The sequence below is a fragment of the Festucalex cinctus genome, chromosome 19 (assembly GCF_051991245.1).
Source record: "Festucalex cinctus isolate MCC-2025b chromosome 19, RoL_Fcin_1.0, whole genome shotgun sequence".
Lineage (NCBI taxonomy): Eukaryota > Metazoa > Chordata > Actinopteri > Syngnathiformes > Syngnathidae > Festucalex > Festucalex cinctus.
The window spans coordinates 11,253,941-11,271,954 of NC_135429.1; the positions used below are offsets into that span (position 1 = coordinate 11,253,941).

The 18,014-nt window shown below is 38.5% G+C and overlaps 2 protein-coding genes across 20 annotated transcripts in view; one reads left to right on the forward strand and one right to left on the reverse strand.

Annotated features, from left to right (window-relative positions):
• The window catches only part of pdk4 (pyruvate dehydrogenase kinase, isozyme 4), a 126,532-nt gene that overhangs the window by 31,493 nt on the left and 77,025 nt on the right, over positions 1-18,014 (reverse strand). For 12 of the 16 annotated variants that reach the window (XM_077506940.1, XM_077506942.1, XM_077506943.1 and 9 more), the window contains exons 6-8: positions 12,261-12,421; positions 10,495-10,562; positions 3,662-3,720 (exon numbers count right to left, since the gene is read on the reverse strand). The gene's annotated coding sequence lies outside the window, so the exon portion shown is untranslated. Of the gene's footprint in view, positions 1-3,661; positions 3,721-10,490; positions 10,563-12,260; positions 12,422-18,014 lie in introns of all 16 variants that reach the window. The other 4 variants (XM_077506937.1, XM_077506944.1, XM_077506941.1 and 1 more) reach the window with 4 other exon arrangements.
• Positions 1-18,014, forward strand: part of dync1i1a (dynein cytoplasmic 1 intermediate chain 1a) — a 45,065-nt gene that overhangs the window by 12,607 nt on the left and 14,444 nt on the right. For 2 of the 4 annotated variants that reach the window (XM_077506930.1, XM_077506932.1), the window contains 4 exons: positions 8,496-8,585; positions 12,264-12,438; positions 12,543-12,642; positions 13,372-13,497. In XM_077506930.1, the coding sequence (XP_077363056.1) occupies positions 8,496-8,585; positions 12,264-12,438; positions 12,543-12,642; positions 13,372-13,497 (491 nt within the window). The remainder of the gene's footprint in view (positions 1-8,495; positions 8,586-12,263; positions 12,439-12,542; positions 12,643-13,371; positions 13,498-18,014) is intronic. The other 2 variants (XM_077506933.1, XM_077506931.1) reach the window with 1 other exon arrangement.

The following is an 18,014-nucleotide window of genomic DNA, read 5'->3' on the forward strand; positions in this document are numbered from 1 at the left end:
TTTGGCTCAATTACTTCCAGTTTCCGATTTCTTCTATTTCCACACACGCAAATAACATTAACCACTAGGTGGTGTAATGACACAACTTAACCACTGGGTGGTGGCTAACAAGTAACAAACTGAAACGGTAAACATAACAACAGGTGAGCCATGATTGGTCGTTACCTACTTCCTCATCACGGGTGATGTCATCATCAGTCGACAGCAAGTAGAAAAATTACTTTTTAAAGGTATTCATTGTACATGAAAAATAACAAAGTCATCAAATTCATTCGGGACAAAATATTAACTTTTTACTGCTGAAATGCTCTATACACTGTTAAAAAAAAAAAAAAAAAAAGCAACAAATGTAAATACAAATTTAATTAGGCTTTTCCGCATTTCACATCAAAGTAATAAGAGTTTACAAGTAAAAACAACTCATCTAATTGTTGTGGAACAAACAACTTGCGTGTTTTGTTGCCAAAAAGTTCAACTTAAATGACTGTTTTAACCCCCCAAAAACACAAGTTGTATTTTTTTTTTACAGTCGCACCCGTAGATGTAACATAGGTTAGTACATACATGCTCCTTGTCAATCACAATTATTTTAACTTACATAGATTTTTAGGGATTACTGTTGTCAAAGCAAGATAAACAACCCAGGAGCCTGGGGTCATAGGTCAAATCGGTCGGTCCGTGTTCTCTGTCAGCGCCCTGCTCGACTCAATTTACAACCGATTTTCTTCTTTCCCAGTACAAAATATGTTTTGATTTGAAATAATATCCTGCAAAAGTTCATTTTAGAGGAACGACACACTATCATATGTTGACTGTTGGCAACAAATCGATTTCATCTGGTGCTTTTTTTTTTTTTTTTTTGTCCGCCTCGTGCCAAACATTCACAAGGTCGCCGCGCCGATTCCTCCGGCGTGTCCGGCGAACTGACGACGCGTCGGAATCAAAGCGAATGTAACACACGGCCCCCGTCAATATGAAACAGACGTGCGGGCTTTGTGGCCACTTTTCAAGGTTCTGCAAAGAGGAGTGCGGTTTTCATGACTTTTGTATGGTTAGGTAGTTACTGTATATGTTTGAGTATCTGGGTGTATGCAGCCACATATGGAAGCAGTTCTCTCCTACATTGTTGTTGTTCCAGCCAGGCGGCTACAACAGGCCGCATGCATGTATGTGCGTGTGCGCGCTTGTGTTTTCTGAAGACAAAATTCGCATGGAGGGTTAACCACAGTGAGTGTACCCAGAGGAAGCCGAACAAAACGTACTCTGTTGTTTGACGACAAATTCGCTCTCCCGAGGTTCACTACGGCCATGTTCATGTTTACTAAACCTTTGTTGACCGGTTCATGGTTTCATTTTAACACTTTTTTTTTTTTTGCACAGGAAATGATGCTGGTGAATGAATGTAAAACAAAAAAAATACATAAAAAATATTAACAGCCTGACTGCCAACAAACGCAATCTCTTTGTGGTTCATCGGGAAAAACATTAGAAATTCAATATGCATCGAAATGAACTGCTCTAGTTGCAAGCGATCCAGGCCTTAATTTCCAAATCATCATCATGGTTTATGGCCTGCCACTTGAGCGGGAAGAAATGTGATGACTGTGCTGCTTCACTGTGTGGATTGACTTGAACATGACGTTCTAGAACGCTCCAGTAGGGGGCACTCTTGTCATATAAAGCGTGCTCAAGACGGTCGCAAAGTCAAGCGTCAAATGTTTTTACAAATATGATTAAATTTGACCACCTATTTAGATTAAATTTGACCACCTATTTAGCATTTAAAAAGTTAAAAAGTGGTTTTATCTCAATAATGAAAATGTTAATAAAAAAAAATGTTACTACTGATACGTGATGAATATTGTCCATAAAATGTACACTAAGTCCTCGCGAAGTTGTAATGTAAATAGCTGTATTTCTGAGTGACACATAACGCCTGCCTGGCGTTGACTCCATGCAACGGCTGTGATTTTATGTAAGGCATTTCTGTTGCGGCATTTCTGCTGCTCTGCTTCTCTCTCTCCCCATTTGACAGTTTGGAAAGTTTGAAGTCATGGGTTTTAATCAGGGCCTTGCGGCTGGGCTCAAGAGCATGCCGCGGTGTGCTATGATGGCTCAGTTTAAAGATGTGGGCCCGGGCCAAGCCTGGGTGCCACTGACGGGGGAGACAGTGGGGCAGAGAGAGAGAAAGAGGAAAAAGATAGGAGAAGGGGAATCGGCAGCGTCACCCGCAGACCACCAAAGGGCTGAATAGACGGCTTTAATGGGACGGGATTATGGACGGGCATGCACGTGCGCACCAACTTGTACACTCTCCGTTGTTGTAATCTAAAAAAATCTAGCAGCAGTTTTTAATCAGAATCAGAAGACGGCCATTTTGCCACTTGCTGTCGAGTCAAAATGACATCACAGTTGCTCAACCAATCACAGCTCAGCTTCCGAAAACAGGTGAGCTGTGATTGGTCGTTGCCTGAGTAACTGTGATGCCATCTTCAGTCGACAGCAGGCGGAAAAATGGCCGACCGAGATGGATTCAAAGCGGCTGGATTTTGCTTCATAACTCATACTCCACAAATATCATGTTGACATTAGTGAGGTCACATATAATCCTCCTGACTACCAGGGAAAAAAAATATTGTCCAATCATGTTTATTTTGATGTTTCCCAATCTTTGTGAAGTAACTGGAATACTGCAAAAGAAAAAAAAAAAAAAAAAAAGTTTTTATTTTTAAGCTATGATGTGTCCACTACAGGGGACATTTTTTTTTAAACTTAAATGCTAGGCTCAAATGAAGTTAAAATAATTCAAACAATACTTTAATGTGTTCTTAAGAGTCTTATAGAAAACATGCTAACAACATTTAAAGCCTACATTTGTTCAATAAAAAGTGTTACTTACTTTTCCTCTTCCCTAAAAAGTGCTTGCACTGAGGGAAGCCATTTTCTTTTATGATGCAATCAATGGGAGCAAAGCCCCACCCCTACACATTTGATATCATTGGAAAGCTCTGAATGTCTTCTATAGAGCACAAAGTTAATTCAATCATATGCACTGGGTGGGAGATATTCAGGTTTAAAAAGGTCCACTAAAGAGGACAAATTTGAATTGCTGGTAGTCAGGAGGATGTAACATATTATTGCCAAGAAATGTTTTAGGTTGATTTCCGCTTTAAACATATGGAAGGTATTGAGAACAAAAAAAAAAAAAAAGTATATTATAAATATATTTTGGAGTATTTTTCAGGTTTAGCTGTTAAAATTAACCTTTGGAAAATCTATATATCTAAAAGCATATACTTAAGTGCAGATGATGGCGTGCATGTGTGAGTCTCTTCAACAATAAGACTTGTTCTCATCGAGGTTTTTGTGTCTGTGTGTGCATGCGTGTGTCGTGCCACGGCCACATTAGAGAAGCCTTTCAAGTCGCCGCGGCTGCCTCCTACTCCTCGGCGTACTGCTTGTGTTGTGGTCTGTTGAGCAGCCAACCTCCCAGGACCCCTGCGAACTGTTTATGTGTGCGTGCCTTTATGAATGCCATTTATGATCTGCTCTCCAAAAATCCCCCCAAAATCCATCTGCCCTATTTCCGCCACCACCTCCCCTCACGTAGTAACGTTTGAGATGTGTAGAGATGATGAGGTCTGGTCCAAGTGTCGCCTACCTTACGCACAAATATCCAGCCATCTATTTTCTATACTGCTTGCTCACCTCTCCATGACCCTGCACACAAATACAATATGATGACTACTAAAGTTAAAAGCTTGGCAGGCACGTGTTATTGCATGAATGTACACAACAACAGTGCTATGGATATTGTGAAGGAAGAGGTTCATTAAACTGATAGACCGGCGAGTGAGGGTGGTGGTATGCATGGTGAGCAGAGAGCAAAGATAGAGTGAGGTCCAGATAAACATGCACCAGTGAATTTGTGATTTTTTTTTTTACATTTTTAGACTTTTCTGCATTTCTGTCAAATGTCTGACATTTTTGGCAATTTTAGGGATGTATGCCTGCCTCTTTCTTTTTTCTTTTTTTTTTTACATTTTATGGATAATTTATTTTCACCTTTTTTTCTGCCTTTTAGCTATCAAATTTCTGACATTTTTGGCAATGTTGTGGGCATTTTATGGTAATTTTCGCGATGTCTTCTTTTGTTTTTGGACATTTTATAGTTACTTTTTGAGCATTTTGTTTCCAGACGTTCCTTAAATCCATTTTATTACTATTTTTTTTGGCAATTTTGTGGACATTTTATGGTCATTTTTAGGATTTCTTCTTTAGTTTTCATGTAGTTTCTTTTTAAACATTTTATTTTCTGCTTTCTTAAAAAAAATTCTGACTTTTGGGGGGCAAGTCTACATTTTACAGTAATTTTTCTCTTTCAACATTTAATAGCTAATTATTTACAGGGATACTTTACTTATTTAGCCATTTTTGGCAGTCAAACATTAATATTTCACCTATAATAAATTTGATATTTTAATTATTTTTCATATACAAATAGTACCTTTAAAAACACATTTTGCAAATTGCTGTCGACTGAAAATGACATCACAAGGGCTCAGGTAACCAATCACAGCTGACCTGTTTTCTAGGTTTGGTCATGTGACATTCACAAGCTGAGCTGTGATTGGTTACCTGAGCCCTTGTGATGTCATTTTCAGTCGACAGCAAGTTGCAAAATGTGTTTTTAAAGGTACTATTTATCTGTGAAAAATAATGAAAGTATCAAATTAACTCATTCAAACCCAAAAACGTGTAAAACTTTTTTTTTTAAGTTTGTCCTTCCCTACCAAAAACGTGTTAACGCGTGTATTTTTTTATTTATTTTTTTAATGTAAGAGCATACAGGATGCTTTGATACAGCTTCTCACATAAAGAGGTGGGTGGTGGGTTAAAGCAGTGGTAGTTATTACGGCCAGCAGGTGGCAGCAGAGTACACGAGATCAGCAAGGGCCATGTTGCAGCAAGCTCTTTTTGTCAGTGTTTTTACCAGGAATGTGAATATGGACGAAACTTAGCTAAATTGTCATGCTAATTGCTGCAAAACGGAAACAGATACAAATACACTTTTTTTTTTCCTGATGAAAACAGAGACTAAACTTTCTTTTGGTAGGTTATATGTTTTTATAGCAATTGAGAAAAATATTCTGTGTCAAAATCCAACATAACAACCGGTTGCTTCAGTGAGAATGGCTGGGAGTGAATGAGTTAATTAGAGACAAAATATAAATTTTTTTATTGCTATAATGGGCTAAATTAGTGAAGTATCCCTTTAAAAATCTGCTTTAAAAAAAAATGAAATTCTCTGACATTTTTGGTAATTTCATGGACATTTTAAGGTAATTTTCTGCTTTTCTTTGTCCTTTTTTGACATTTTATTGTCACCTTTTGGACATTGTTAGGTAATTAAAAAAATATTTCATATCTCGTATTATCATTTTTTTTCAATCTAAATCAGCTCATTCAATTAATATTTTATCTAAAAATGAAAATTAATATGTTAAAAAAATATTCATTTCTTCAATTTTTTTTTAAAGAGATCCACAGGGAGCCACAGGAGAGGGACGAGAGAGCCACATGTGGCCCCAGAGCCTCAGATCGCAGACCACTGATACAGTCCATCTCCGTAATGCGTACTGTAACTGTGGCTCATGAGGTTCCCTTTCCCTTTACTTTGATCATTTATCACCAACGAGAACCTATTTCTCAGTGTCACTGGCCCCACTTCAGCACACATGAATGTATGTTTCCATCCAAAAGAAACAGCTCTGATATTTTTGGTGCCGGGTTGTGACAGAGGAACTTGATGTATGGCAAATGGCAGCAACATCAACACGGGAGAACCGGACTGTCAAGCCATCAGTGAGGTAACCCGTCGGCCATGAATCACGCCGCCATGCAGCAGAGGCCTGTGGTCCTGAGCTCTGACAGTTTGATCGCCCCTCAATGCGGTCGCTCTCTTCTCGCTCCTCCCATCTTCCTCGCCACACATTCCAAACCACTGGTCTGGACATGACAGGATCAAGAAAATAGGACAGACACAACAGAAGAAGAAGGAAGAGGATACCACTAAAAGGACTATGCTTACATTACTTTCCACAGTTAGTGTTCTGTTTCTCTGTACTTGTGAAGTTTGCAGATTAGTCACTGACTAATGCAAACTAGGACGCTGGCACTAGAGAGCACATTTTTCAAATCTTAGTCATCCACTATGCGGACACTGAATGGAAATGATATATCAAGTACAGTGGAACCTTTTTATGAACAATTCAGGTTTCACAGAGAAAAATGACTTCTATTTGACATAGTATTTTCAATGCACAAACGGCATCGGCGTGGACGAGCGGATGGATTTGCGTCATTGACATCGTGCATGAAAGCATATGAAGGCAGAAGTTCCAAATCCAAATAGTGGTTTGTGAATGATATGATCATTTCACTTCAGTGTTTTATTTGTATGTAAATGTAGCATCTCTTTAATTAAGACAGCGAACGGTTATTGTTGGTGTAACCACGTCAAAATAGCCGTCGGTGCGTCTTGCCACTGGGCATGTCCAAACATCACAATACGATAATTATCACGATATTGTGGGGAGGTTAGTAACAATATTGTAGAAAAAATGAGCTCATACTAAAAACAAAACACAATATTGTGCTTTTGTACATAACATCAATGTTATGTTATTATTATTATTATTATGTTTTATTCTTATTATTATATTATGTTGTTAACGCACACACACATTGAATTCCTCCACATATCGACTTGCTTCACAGGCATGTTCCCCTTCAACTGACAATTAGTGTAGATTTTAAACATAGAAGGGCCAAAACATGCCCTGTGAAAATTAAATTGCACAAAAAAAAAACTAGCCACCAGAGGGTGCTAGATCTGCACCAATGGAACTCAACCAGACTTTTTTTTTTTTAACAGATGTGTTGCATTAAAATATCGTGAATATGACGACGACGATATTGTGGCAGTTTTACTATCACGAGATCACGATATTGCGCTTATCGTTACATCCCTAATGTCGACACTTTTGCCAAAGAGGTAAATAAAGCGCCAAACTTAGCAAAGGGACAACTTTAAAAATGAGCAAAAGAAATTTGTAGCAATTTCATCTTTTAAATGTCAATGTCAAGTGACATTCCACTTTATTTATTTATAGAATAGACAACTTTTCCTGAATTAGAATTAGAAAGAAACGATATATTGCATTACGTTTATGTTTAAATGTATGTATGTATGTATTACTCAATTTGGGGCTGGACCGGATTAATCACATTTCTATTCATTTCAATGGTAAATCTTACCTTGCTTTATGAATGTTTGAAATTTAAAACGGGCTCATGGAAACAAATATGAAACATGTATTTATTATTCAACGAATGCACAATACCAATGAAGAATGCGATTTGTTGCCTTGCATAGCAGTGCCAGGGAGGTCATTATCAGCTTAGGCACGTCCAAGTGCGAAACGCACGGTTCATCGGCTGCGGGAGCAAGCTTTAAGCGAGTGGTTTAACATGGCCCCGGGCCGTACTCCAGCTGAGTAAAACACACCCTGACATTGTGAGTGCGTGTGCAGAAGGAGGGAGGATTTCACATCGGAGAGTGCGATGTAGTCACTTCCTTCCACTGGACTAAGCGCCTGTTGTCAGTTTGACCCGGCGCCAGTTAACCCCTCGCCACCCCTGGCACTGCGGGCAAGGACCCCGGGTGTGCGTATGAGCGTTGGCAGACCCCGCAGGTGTCTGGTCACAGTTTTCAGAGAGATCTTCGCAGAGACCCCCAACCCCTTCCCCAAATCTCAGCATCTGTTTCAGAGGGAGGCCGCCAGAGAAAAGAGGAGGGGAAGTTGGCAAGGGTTAGCAATACACAGCCTGAGGGGAGTCGTGAGAGGGGGTTTCGGGGGGTCAGTAGCTGACAAGCAGGTGTCTGTGTTGACAGTAACCTTTCATGCTTGAACTGCCACCTCCGTCCAAACACACACGGGGGGAGAAAAAAAAGCCGGAGAGTCAAGTGTAATTGCTCAGCCTGATTGGACGGAATGTAAAGGGAATCCCCGTTTACACATACATACCATTGCTAGGGGTCAAAGGTGACAGGGAGACGGGAAGTGGGAGTGCACACAACTATTTCTCTTTCCTGCTTCTTTATGTATGTTTCACATTCACACTCACAATACTTTTTAAAAACAGGAAACAAACTTACGCATACTGCAAAGTATATATTCATACGTGTTTTCTGCAATAAATAAATAAACAAAATCTGCATGTTTGTAAATGACCCGTTTGGACTTAAGTTTTCCGAAAGTCAGGTGTACTTGTACGTGTCTGGCAATGATTATTTTGGTAAGAAGGGGTTGAGAAGGAGGTGCACAGTGGGAGGTCAGAGAAAATTGGAACAGCTGTTGATTAACACAAGTGCTCTCTCTCTCTCTCTCTTGCTTTTGTTGTTGTTGTTTTTTAAAACTCTCTCTCAGCAGAAGAGGAAGAAGAGGATGAAGAGCTGATGGAAACGAAGCCAGGCCCCGAGTTGGAGCCACAGGATGAAGATGACAAGGAAAATAAAGAAGGTAGAAAATGGCTGGATACTCTGTTTCGTTAACATTTATTTATTAATGTATTTAATTTATTTGGGGGGGAGTGGTATGCGAGTGCATATATTGCCTCATAATCAATTGGGTCTTTTGAAAGGTGTTATATAAATCTGTTATTGCCTGTTGTCTACTATTCAAATACAGTAAGTACTTTTAACAGACCAGGTGCATTTATAGTAAAACGAGATTACAGACAGGTGGACTCTATTGATCATCATCAATCATTTCGGTGAACATTGGATCATTCAGAAATCATCAGGGAACTTCGACAGTCAATCGGCTGCACTGAGAGAAAAGGGGGTGAATATTTCCGCACGTCATACTTTTCGGGGTTTTTTGTAAAAAAAAAAAAGAAAAAGAAAAAAATGTATGTATATATTAGGGCTGTGCATCTCCAATAAAAGACCATTCAATACAAATATCGATATATTTTCAAGTGGAACATAGTTTTGATAACATTCACTCACATCTTTACCAAAGGCCTACTCCATTTTGAAAAAATAATAACAAGAAAAATCACAATTCTTTTGAGAATAATTGGACGAGAGGAAAATAGTCCAGCAACCTGGATGGTGTCATGGAAATAAAGCGTTTTTCTTCTAAAAACAATTTGTGTTCAAAAGAGTGATACATTTGCATCACAATACTCTTTTTCTGGAAAAGTCAGACGCCATTACCGCCAGGCACTACTTTTCTGTTCGTTCGTATCACTGCGCGGCGCCATGTAGACAGTTGATAGACGCACAGCAGACATCTGATGGTCGCGCCTTCCGCCGTCGAAAAGACAACTTGTAGATTAGTGCGCGACTATCAGCTGCATGCGGGGCGCCGCGCAGTTATACGAACCAACAGAAAAGTAGTGCCTGGCGGTAATGGCGTCTGACTTTTTTCAGAAAAGGAGTTTAATGATGCAGATGTATCACTCTTTTGAACACAAATTGTTTTTAGAAGAAAAACACTTTTATTTCCGTGACCCCAGACAGCTTGCTGGACTATTTTCCTCTCGTCCAACACCGGACCAGAACTCGTGTCACAAAACGCTGTCAGGAGTAAAAGTCAGTGCTGATCGCACACACTGGAGGTGAGGATGAAATAGAGATTCATGTAAAAAAAGCCGAATTAAATAAACTAGACTAAGTGCAATTTCTGGAGAAATTGCGTGGGAATGCTGAAAGCTGAAAGCCAATAGCTGAATGCTTCTGAAGTAAATTGAAAGATAAATTTATATGAAAATGACAAAGTTTTAATTGAAGTTGAAAGATCAATGAATAAAAAGAACTGAGCAGTATCACAGAGCTGGTAATGATGATCACTTGTATGTATGGAAGTGGGCATGGAAAGTGGGACTTACAAAAAGTTCAATGTCAGTCCTCTTGAAAATGAATGGAGAAAAGTTGATATTTAACGTAAAATTATGCGCGTACTCGTAACGAGGAAACAGACAATATATACCCCGGAATGTGTGAATTTTTGAAGCAAGTTGAAATTTGAACGGGGTAAATCGGAAGTATTATGTGGGAGTTGTTTCTCGGCAAAAAAGTGAGGAGAATAAAAATCCGACTAACATATGTGGGATGCTTTCAGCATTCCCACAACAATGCCGCAATGCTGCATGGCTCAAAACAACTCATAATTAGTTTTTTGTTTTGTTTTTTAAGATTATGCCAATTGTGTAATTGTGGAGCGTAATAATTGAAATCGGAATTGAATTTTGATTAATTGCACAGCCACATTGCACGACTCACTGACTACAGTCCCTTACGCTCTTCATTCTCTTGACTTCCCATATGTGAGCAAACACGGCCCCCTTGTGTGCCAGCGTATCAGTGGGTGTATCAGATGGAAGAGTGCGGCTAGGTTATGCACGGGGTGAAGACTCACCCACCATATCAGCTCTCCGGCATGTAGAGGTCAGCATTGATGAAAAACCTTCCACGTGACCCCTGCACCATACTTCAAAGCAAAGAACAACAGAGCGTGCGTGTATATTACTAGAGGGTTCACGGGGAAGGGAATAGACGACGGATGCAACCAAAAAAACAACACATAAAGGACTTGATGAGAGATGCTCATATTCAAACGCACGCATGCATAATCATCAGCGTTTCGTGGGTGAGTCAAACGCACGTGCGGCCGTAAACACACTCAGCCGTCCGTCGATTCTCCATCGCGGCCTGTTAGAAGGTCTGGTCTTTGATGTGTTCCACTCAATTCAGTCTTTTCTGACAAGTCGTGATGGAGGGGGATCAAAGTCAAGAGGCAGGGTAAAGGTCCGCATTTGTGCGTCTGCGCACGGCATGCCGCAAAATAGTGCGTGCACTCGGGGACAGTGACTTCAATAAGCGGACCCCATGCCGTGCGAGGATTCCATTCAAAGGGAGGCGGTTTTGTTTGGGTCTTGTTTGTGAAGTTTTTCATTGTAGTATTTTGTGAAACATTCATTAGGACTGTTTGTAGTTTATTGGGTCCTGCATGTTGTTCTGGTTCTGATACAGATTGAGTGACTTAAAATGCCATGAGGAGGCACATAATATAGTTGATGTTGACAGTGCTGCATGTTTCACTTGTCATATTGTTTAACACACCCTTTCCCAAACTTAATCGAGCCAAGGCACATATTTTACATGAGAAAAATCACATGTAATATTCTTTTATCGTGTGGCTTTAACTCATTCACTGCCATTGACGGATATACACGTCAATGGGAACGGAATTGACTTAACTCATTCACTGCCATTGACGGATATACACATCAATGGCAGTGAATGAGTTAATTGCTGACTTTTTTCCCCCAGTTTCATACTGTGCCCCCCACCCCCCACATATGAGCCTCATCCCCCCCTCCCTAACCCTTCCTATTATTTCCTATTTAATCCTATAAATCCAAATGTATCATATTAAATACAAGACACATTGAACCCTCTATCATGAGTATTTTTTTCCCCATTAAAAGCCTGATGTATATCATCTGATACATGCATTGCACTGATAATCCACTAGAGGGCAGTTGATGGCTTTTCCAGCGACCTTGCAAAATTGCCTCAATTGAGAAAGGAGAGACACCTACAGTATACTTATTTATAGCGGGAAATGCTCTTTCTGATTTATGTAAATAGTAATATGTTTGATGTCTGTTTATTATTATATTTTTGACAGTTATAAATGTATAAATTGAAATTATTGTGACCAGATGTATCAAGTATGACACAAATCAGAATTTGCTCATATATTTTATGGTTTCAGGCTTTAAATGATAACGAAACTCGGGGCGCTGAAATGCAACCCGCCAGACTTCTAGTTCTGTCTCCCTCTGTTTTCATATTTCTTGGACGGGTTGTGATTGGGGGAATTGCCCTTTTAGGGATCAAGAAAGTCATCTGAATCTGAATGTGGAAGAGCATTCAGTTGCTCTGCCGGTCATTATAAGTTGCTGGCAGCAATAGAAGATCAATTATTTGGTGGACTGTACATAAATAACAATATTTGTTAATTAAGTGATATTGAATAATTTCCCATGAGTCATTATTACTAAGAAAGCTTGAAAATGTGCTCATTGTTCAGAATAAAATTGTAGTTAATGTGCTAATTTTGTTAAAAAATATAAATCTAGTTCATCAATATTAAGAATAATGGAAGTGAATTTGTTCCTACCAGCAGGCTCTTTCCCTGTGCTGCGAGAGCTGACGGAGGAGGAGAGGCAGCAAATACTCCACTCGTCCGAGTTTCAGAATTTCTTCGACTGCAGCATCCGGGTGATGGAGAGAGCTCTGGCGGAAAGCGGCGACATCTTCTTTGACTACAGTGGTCGAGCCCTGGACGACAAGGAGGGGTGAGCATGGAGTACCATTGATTAGTTCTTATTTGCATATGTACACCTCGGTAAATGTCCAAAAGGGACTTTGTCTGGTTGAATCTCATGTTGTGTGTTCCTAGAGATTTGGCTGGAGGCTCCAGTTTGTCCTTCAGTAGACTTTTCTATGATGATCATTGGTCAAAACATCGCGTTGTCACCTGTCTTGACTGGTCGCCTCAGGTGAGCCCTTCAGCCTTGTTATTAAATTCAAAATAAATAATCAGGTATGTACGGAAGCGTATTGCATTCATTTGAAGAAAAAACAAAACAAAACTGTTTTATGACTCATTTTTTGGGGGAGCTTTCTTTTTTTTTGAGTAATTTTTTTTCTGTTTTTCTGAATATTTTTTTTCTGTTTTACTGAATATGTTTTTCTGTCATAAAAAAAATATTCTGAAAAACAGAAAAAAAAAATTACTCAAAAAACAGGGGGAAAAAATTATTCAAAAAAAAAAAACAAAAAACAGAAAAAAAATATTCAAAAAAACAGAGTACCAACTTCTGTTTTACAGAGTATTTTTATTTTTATTTTCTACCTCTGAACTCCAAATGACTTGTTGCAGAACACTGACCTGTATATATCACTGGATAGCCGATAGCCCATACACGCTAGTGTAAAAATAATGTTTACACTATTTTACAACATAATAAAATAATGTATTTTCCCCCTGTTTTTCGGAGTAATTTTTTTTCTTCGGTTTTTCGTAATATTTTTTTTTATGACAGAAAAAAATCTTCAGTAAAACAGAAAAAAAATATTCAGAAAAACAGAAAAAAAAAAACCTCAAAAAAACAAAGCTCCCAAAAAAATTGGTCAGAAAAACAGGAGATTTTTTATTTTATTTTTTTAAGTGAATGCAATACGCTTCCGTAGGTATGAATTAATCTTTTGATTCATTTTTTTTTCAGTATCCCGAGTTGCTTGTTGCCTCGTACAACAACAATGAAGATGCCCCCCACGAACCAGACGGTGTTGCCCTGGTATGGAACATTAAATTCAAAAAGGCCACACCGGAGTACATCTTTCACTGTCAGGTAACTGCCAGGCCTATTGGAGCCCAAAATAGACTCATATTGGGTAATGAGCTCATAATATCAGCAAAAAATAAAATATAAAGGGATGTTTTTAGACTACTTTTTTCTCAGACTAATACCAGTATGAGTACTAAACTCATGAGTAGTCACCGATACCGAAGTCAGATACCGATACCATAAGTTCATTTGATACAAAAAAATTTCACCAAAAATTAATGACAAATATCCCAAATTTGCATTTTCCCTCAAAACTAGTTTTTTTATTCTTCTATTTTCTAGTTCATGATCATAAAATGGCCTCAATTAGGCAGTCACGGGTACCTATACCGATGCTTGGTATCGGTCCCCACCCAACCCCAAAAATATATTGCTGAAAGCTCGTAAATCACAATTTGGCAAATTTCATATTTTCTCAAAAATCTATAACTTTCGGTCAATCCACACGAGTGAGTGTCATTTTTGCTAATTATTGACCAATTTAAAGTGTTGAAAATGGCTTGTTCTCTTTGATTATGACAAAATGAAAATGAAATGGAAAAAAACGTCATTTTTTGAGTCTCTGGAAAAGTGACGATATTGGAGGTTTGTTTGTTTGGGGTTATTTGGGGGAGATTTTGGTGTAATGCCGATGATATATTATTATAATGGCTGGTGTCAATATCAGCTTTAAAGTATTTTTTTGGCCGTTTTACTAAAAAATGAGAAAAATATAAAATTTCCATTAACTTCCTCCAATTTTAAGGAAAAATGCTAGATTGGGATATAAAGGTCTTTCTTTAAAATTATGTTTTTTGTGTGTGAAAATTGTGTCAAAACTACTAGTGGTATCGGCACTTGGTTTTGGTTTGTAAAATATTTATTTGAAGAGATTAAATTGCTTTTTTCTGGTGGGAAAGAAAGTCATTCAAAGACAGGTATGATGCTAATAGCAAGTGACATTGAGAAAACGGGAGACGCCAGGTTGATGAGTGGGTGTTGGGGGGGGGGCCGGGGGGCTTCACATCTCCCAGGAGACAAGCGAAACCTTCCAGAAACTTCTCGCTAGTAAAATGATGTGGCCTACCACTTCCTAATCCGACGCCACCGCATATGTGTGAGTGTTGGCCCACCCACACCGATGCTGGGTTTGATGTGAGCTCTGCTGTGTTTCCCAATTATGCCGCTTGCCTCAACGACAGCAGCGTCAATATGGAAATAATCTGCAAAAGCGTCAATGTCGCAAGCTTTGAGCTCATCGCTTCGGAAATGTTACAAAATGCACGCCATGTATTCCCTTTTTTTTCTTCTTTTTCTACTCCCACCCGTCATTCAACATTTCATTGTTTCACTGCTCTGTAATTTATATTGCTTGCTGTAATGTGTGCGGTTTTATGGATGGAATACAGGCCTGCATTTTGTTCAATACAAATATGTTTTGTATTTCGGAAGGTATCAACAGTGCGCTTTCATAGTCCATTTAGTTTTGACAGACATTTTGGAACAACATGTGTCCAGGCAACTGATCTGTGCTTTGAAATAGGGCCCATTATGTACAAATACATAAAACAAAAGTTGAGCTGCATGGTAATGTTTGATGGACCACATTTGCTGTGTTATAAAAACATGTTGTAATGTTTTATGATCAAACTAGGGATGAATGATTTTGAAAATGAATCTAATTGCATTTCCCCCACTCAACATGATGATTCCAATTTAACATGCAGAGGTCCTCTGTGCATGTATTTTTTAACAAACACAATCGATACAGTTTTTAACATGGATTTTTAAACATTACACTTTATTTGCATATTTTGAATCTTTATTGCGGGAATCATGTTATTGTGATTTTTATTCTCCACACTCTTTTTTTTTTTTGCCGCGTAACAACTCTCACATAATACTTCGAATTTACGTTGTTCAAATTTCAACTAGCTTAAAAAATTGACGCATCCCGAGGTATATATATATTGTCTGATTTCACATTACTAACAGTATTTGCACAAATTAACATTTAATATCAACTTTTCCCCATTCATTTTCAATGGGACAAACATTGAACTTTTTCTATGTATCACTTTCCACACCCACTTCCATACATATAACTGATCATCATTACCAGGTGTCTGATACTGCTCGGTGGCACAGTTGGTAAAGCGCATTGTCCAGTAACCAGGAGGTTATAATTTCATAATTTATCTCTCAATTGGCTTCATAAGCACTCCACATGCATTCAAATCTTAGCATTCAGCTTTCAGCATTCCCACGCAATTTCTCCAGAAATTGCACTTAGTCTAGTTTAATTAGTGTTACAAAAAGCAATATCACCTTTAATAATACAAAAATGTTTTTGTCTAAAGAAGATAGGTTTTAGACTCGCTAAAATCAGGTCTAAGTTGTGACGCATTTTGGTAGATTTCCCATCTTTAAAAATATTTTTAATAGACAATCCTAGATGTCACTCCTAACATGCATAGTAAATTGAGTTTGACTTTATTTAATAAAGCATAGATGTTTGTTGCATTAAATATTTGACATAAATTTTGCATGACCCCTCTGGAATAAAAATAAAACGGCCACTGGTAGGTAAAAGGTTACCCAGTGCTCTATAGCTAAAACTGTACATTAAATGTTTTTTAATGTGTGAGCATGTTCTGCCATTTACCCCCCCCAAAACCACAGGGTGCTCCGAAGCCTCTCTTCTACGTTCCCCTCTTCGTCTATTCGCACTCCACATCCACATCTTAAACTCAAAGGAAGCTCACATGCACCCCTGATCAAACAAACCGACTGTTTACTGTATGCATGCGTTCCATGCGTACGCGTGGCTTCGTTTGGCAGGCCGTCTCTGTTGGCGTTGGCAAGCCCAGAGAGAATCTTTAGTGGTATTTCAGCCATTTTTGTTTACCCACACTTGACCACAAAGGGATTTCTCATCTGGTGTAAGGATAGGTAGAGGGTTGAAATCTATAAATGCGCGCATGTCGAGGGGGGTTGATACAAAAGAAAGACGGTGCTGAGTCGCTGGGGTTTGTGGTTGAGGTCTGGTGCACTGGGGGCTTTATTGTTTCAGGCTTACAGATGGTTTCAGGTTTCAGATGAGGTTTTGGTGAGGTCAGTCTTCTGTATTTCCTAACGTGAATGGGCACGCAATTGCAAAAACAGTCCAGCCTGCTGCTGTTTGTGCTAAAATTGTTGCTTGGTTTTGGTGCAATTTAGTGTTTATCTCTTAGTGGTCGGTTTATGTTGAAGTGCTGATCTCGTTTTTTAAGATAGACTCTAAAAGATCTTTAGAACCATTTTCGGAGACCTCTCATACTCAAGTGGTTACTGTGAAATGCATTGTTGAAGCTGCCACTTGCTGGCTGTACCAAATCCATCCCAGTTCGGTCCCATCTTAACACTACTGCAATTTTACTTCAAGTCACTTGACACCAGTCTGAAAAGTAAGTAAAGTCAATCCACATTAAAGGGTACGTTTGACTTAAAACCACACAACCATCATTGCTACTAGGGGTGTTAAAAAAAAATCGATTCGGCGATATATCACGATACTACATCGCACGATTCTCGAATCGATTCAATAAAAAAAAAATCGATTTTTTTTTTTTTTGTGTGTGAATCGATTCTTAAACTTCCATTTTTAATGGAAAAATATTCAACAAAACGTCTGACTTCGGGTTAGGATTCACACCTTGAGCATGGAAGAATGTTATATGAACGGAACATTAAGCCTTAATATTTTATTTTAATGCTGTTCAAACATGAAACAGATTACAACCTCTATAAGACTGAAATTTCAGATAAATAAATAATACATTTTCATATCAATCTTACACTCTACAAGCTTACTGATTAGTATTTTCTAAATTTGAATGAAAAAAAATCGCAACAATCGACTTATAAATTCGTATCGGGATTAATCGCTATCGAATCGAATCGTGACCTGTGAATCGTGATACGAATCGAATCGTCAGGTACTAAGCAATTCACACCCCTAATTGCTACTATCAAATCTTATTGAATTCAGTCATCCGTCTTTGAGCATGTCCATAACAGTTAAGTAGTGATGAGGAGAAAGCAGATGGAGAATATTTACCTCATAAGAAACGCTTTTTTCCACATTGTTTATACTTAGCTTTTGGGCTGCACAACATTGGAAAAACATGCGATATAGTTGCAGAATATAGCGATATCGATATTATCGTGATATTTAACATGCACCTAAAGAAATTACATTTTTATTATCTAATGAATTACATTTTTTTTATGCGGTAAAATAATCGAACTCAATGTATTCTTAATTAATTGTAATTACCTCTCGATAATGTTCAACTACTGGATGGCAGTGCACATTTTCGTTAAGTACACTGTTCAAACTATGTTTTCCATTATTGGGGTTGGAACACCTATGGAACGAGGGGCGTGGAAACCAAATAAAAAGAGAGGGTGAGGAGGGGATTTTTTTTTCAGAGTGCAGTAGTGAATTGTATCAGTAGAGTTCCTCTCCTCGAACTGAGTGTCTTCTCTCCTTTTTTGTC